At 46.4% G+C, this 2,887-nt stretch overlaps 1 protein-coding gene across 1 annotated transcript in view; it reads right to left on the reverse strand.

Annotated features, from left to right (window-relative positions):
* KLHL22 (kelch-like family member 22) overlaps positions 1–1,646 on the reverse strand; it is a 49,626-nt gene extending 47,980 nt beyond the window's left edge. The window contains exon 1 of the mRNA XM_006902523.1: positions 1,407–1,646. Within this exon, the coding sequence (XP_006902585.1) occupies positions 1,407–1,633 (227 nt within the window). The 5' untranslated portion in view covers positions 1,634–1,646. The remainder of the gene's footprint in view (positions 1–1,406) is intronic.
* Positions 1,647–2,887: the final 1,241 nt, after the last annotated feature.

Consider the following 2,887-nt stretch of genomic DNA (forward strand, 5'->3'; position numbering starts at 1 on the left):
TGTAGGAAGCCATCCTGAGCTCTCTTGGCTCTGGCACGAGCAACACTATTTTGCCCGTGGACTTTATTTCACATACCCACTGCAGACACGGAGAGGCCAAGCTCAGCATAAGGCAGCCCTGCCCATCCCTGGGATCAGTGTGATTCACTGACTCTGGGCGTGCCCCTCCGACCTGCTGTAAACTGGTATTTTGGGGCTGGGCTTCTGTAGTTTCCCTATAAATATCTGTGGAATTACTGAATAAACTTGGGGCTTGATCAACGAACCTTGTTTGGCCCCCTTCTCTCATGTCCCTGTCCCTTTTAATCTGCACAGGTCCCACTCTAGAACACATGTGAACCCGCAGGTCGGTTTCAGTTGGCGGTTTCAGGGGACAGTGTCCATGTGTGAGATAGCCTGCTGGGTGGACCCACCTGAGGGGTCAAGTGGGAAAGGGCTGAGAAAACCCTCCTGGAGGCTGCATTTTAGTGTTTAAAAAGAACATGCAACAAAGAATGAATGGAAATCCAAAGTCTCTGTAAATTTTCATTGAAATTAATAATAACTTTTTAAAAAAACAGACAGCGTATGTCTCAAGAGACAGGAGAGGTGATTCTCTGAGCCATCAGAACAAACAATGGGAGGGACTCTGGTGTGAGTTGGAGACGGGAGGATGCCTGCCCACTGTGGCAGAAGACAAAGACATGGGGAGGCACAGTTCCTGTGCGACAGTGTTATCTACCCAGGGGGACCACATTATTTTCCTTACAAACACAATTATACATGCTAAAATGGCACACTTTATCTTAAGAGTTTTTGACCAAGATAAGGGAGCTCTGGTGGCTGGTAAGAAGCTGTGTTGCTACCTCAAAAACACATAGTTCGAATCTACCAATTTATCCGTGGGAGAAGGATATGCAATCTCCTCCCATACAATTAAACTGCTTCTGAAAACCAGCTATGAGATGATTCATACACAAAAGGATATAACAACAATCCCCACTATGATAAAATAAAATGAGAAGGTTACATCCCAAAAGATAGGACAAGGAGCTCTGGTGGCCTACTGTCAAGAAGCTGTGCTACAATCCCAAAGACACGTGGTTCAAGGCCACCAGCTCCTCCACGGGGGAAGGGATGGGCAATCTCCTGTGCGATTACCTAACTTTGAAAACCTACCTGCTGGAGGGTCAGCTATGGGTCAGTTCTGACCCTCTAGTACATAACAACAATACACTGCAAAGCATATCCAAGGATTCATCTATCATTTTGGGAGGATAGGCAACTTTCTCCCATTCAGTTAACTGCCTCTGAAAACCCAGAAGATGGGACAGACCTTTCTCCTTTAAAAGGAAATATGGAAACCTAAAATAAACATTTTAAGGGGGGAAAAACCACCCTAAAAAGCAGCCCTGGGTAAAACTCACCTGAAGTAGTCACAAGATGCGGCCAGCAGAATGCGGTGGGCCTCAATGTGCTTCCCCTCCACCACCAGGACAACATCAAAGAGGATCCCACTGTCCCGAAGAGCCAACAGGCCACGCAGCAGGGCCTGCGAGTGCTGGGTGCTGCGGTAAGTGTTGCTGATGGAGTGTGAGTGGGAAGGCTTTGGGGGCAACTTGCAGAGCTGCATTAACTCCTGATCCTCCGCCATCCTGGCAGCCACACAGATCTGCTCACCGTGGATGTGAGCTGGCAAAACAAAGGACACGGGAGTGAGGGTAGGGAGTGGGAGTGGAGTCCAGGCATCCAGGACAACCTGATGCCTGCTATGCAGACCCATGCTCTCCATTCAATCTCAAGCCCCTGGTGCACTCAGCCCTCCCACCTCTGGTTCAGACTCAGACTTCTTCCTGTTGACCTGTATCCCTTCAATTTCCCAAATTATTTCTCTTTATTTTCTTCAGCACTCCTGTGAGACAGAAAGGGCTTGGAGACAGGTAAATGTGTGTCAGAGAACTACTCTGGACTCCCAGGAGGCCCTCGGATTCCTCAAGTACCAACAGGGGTGGAATGTCTCCATGCCATCGGGCGGGGTCCACAAAAACAGTGACACTAGCATCTGCACAACTAGGTTTCCCAGAGTGCTTCTACTCTCCCACCAAGAAAATAAAAATGAGGTTCCACCCAGAATGAGCTGCATGAAATGACAAGGCCTAGGTGGTAGTCAGGAGACCCGAGAAAGCTTTCAGGACTGTGTGCAGGGGTGACATGGAGGTGGGGAGGACCAAGGCAGGCATTAAAAAAAATTATTATTAATTTTAATGAAAATTTACAGAGACTTTGGGTTTCCATTCATTCATTGTTGCACTTTTCTCCCTGACCACCCCTACCCCCCAGAACACTCTTCTCTTTGAAAAGTGAAAGAAAAATTCTTTCATTGTTTTACAATCCCTCCCCCCAGGTTCACTCCACTATGCAGCCTTCGTTCTGGACTCCTGTCATGACAAAAATACTTAATCACATATCCCTTTTAAACAGTTTTCTCCCTCATCTATTTCAATAAAGTATACATTATTTATCCCATCTTTCTCAGTCTCCTCCCAACCCTGAGGTCAGTCCTGCTTTACAATAGTGGCACCATGCAGTATTTGTCCCTTTGTGACTGAGATACTTCATTCAGCATAATGTCCTCCAGGGTCACCCATTTTGAATAATATTGCATGAGTTCCTTGTTTTTCAGTGCAGCGTAGTATTCCATTGTGTGAATATACCACAGCTTCTCTATCCATTTGTTTGTTGAAGGGCACCTAGGTTGTTTCCAACTCCTTGCTATTGTGAACAGAGTAGCAATAAACATGGGTGTGCAAGACATGCATTCTTTTAAGATTCTGTAGGCCCAGTAACTTTGACGAGAGCTGATGCATTTGAGATGAAATTCATTCTATTTTAAATTCAAGGGTGGGGT

The sequence above is a fragment of the Elephantulus edwardii genome, unplaced genomic scaffold (assembly GCF_000299155.1).
Source record: "Elephantulus edwardii isolate Elephantulus edwardi_28Jun2011 unplaced genomic scaffold, EleEdw1.0 scaffold00424, whole genome shotgun sequence".
NCBI lineage: Eukaryota > Metazoa > Chordata > Mammalia > Macroscelidea > Macroscelididae > Elephantulus > Elephantulus edwardii.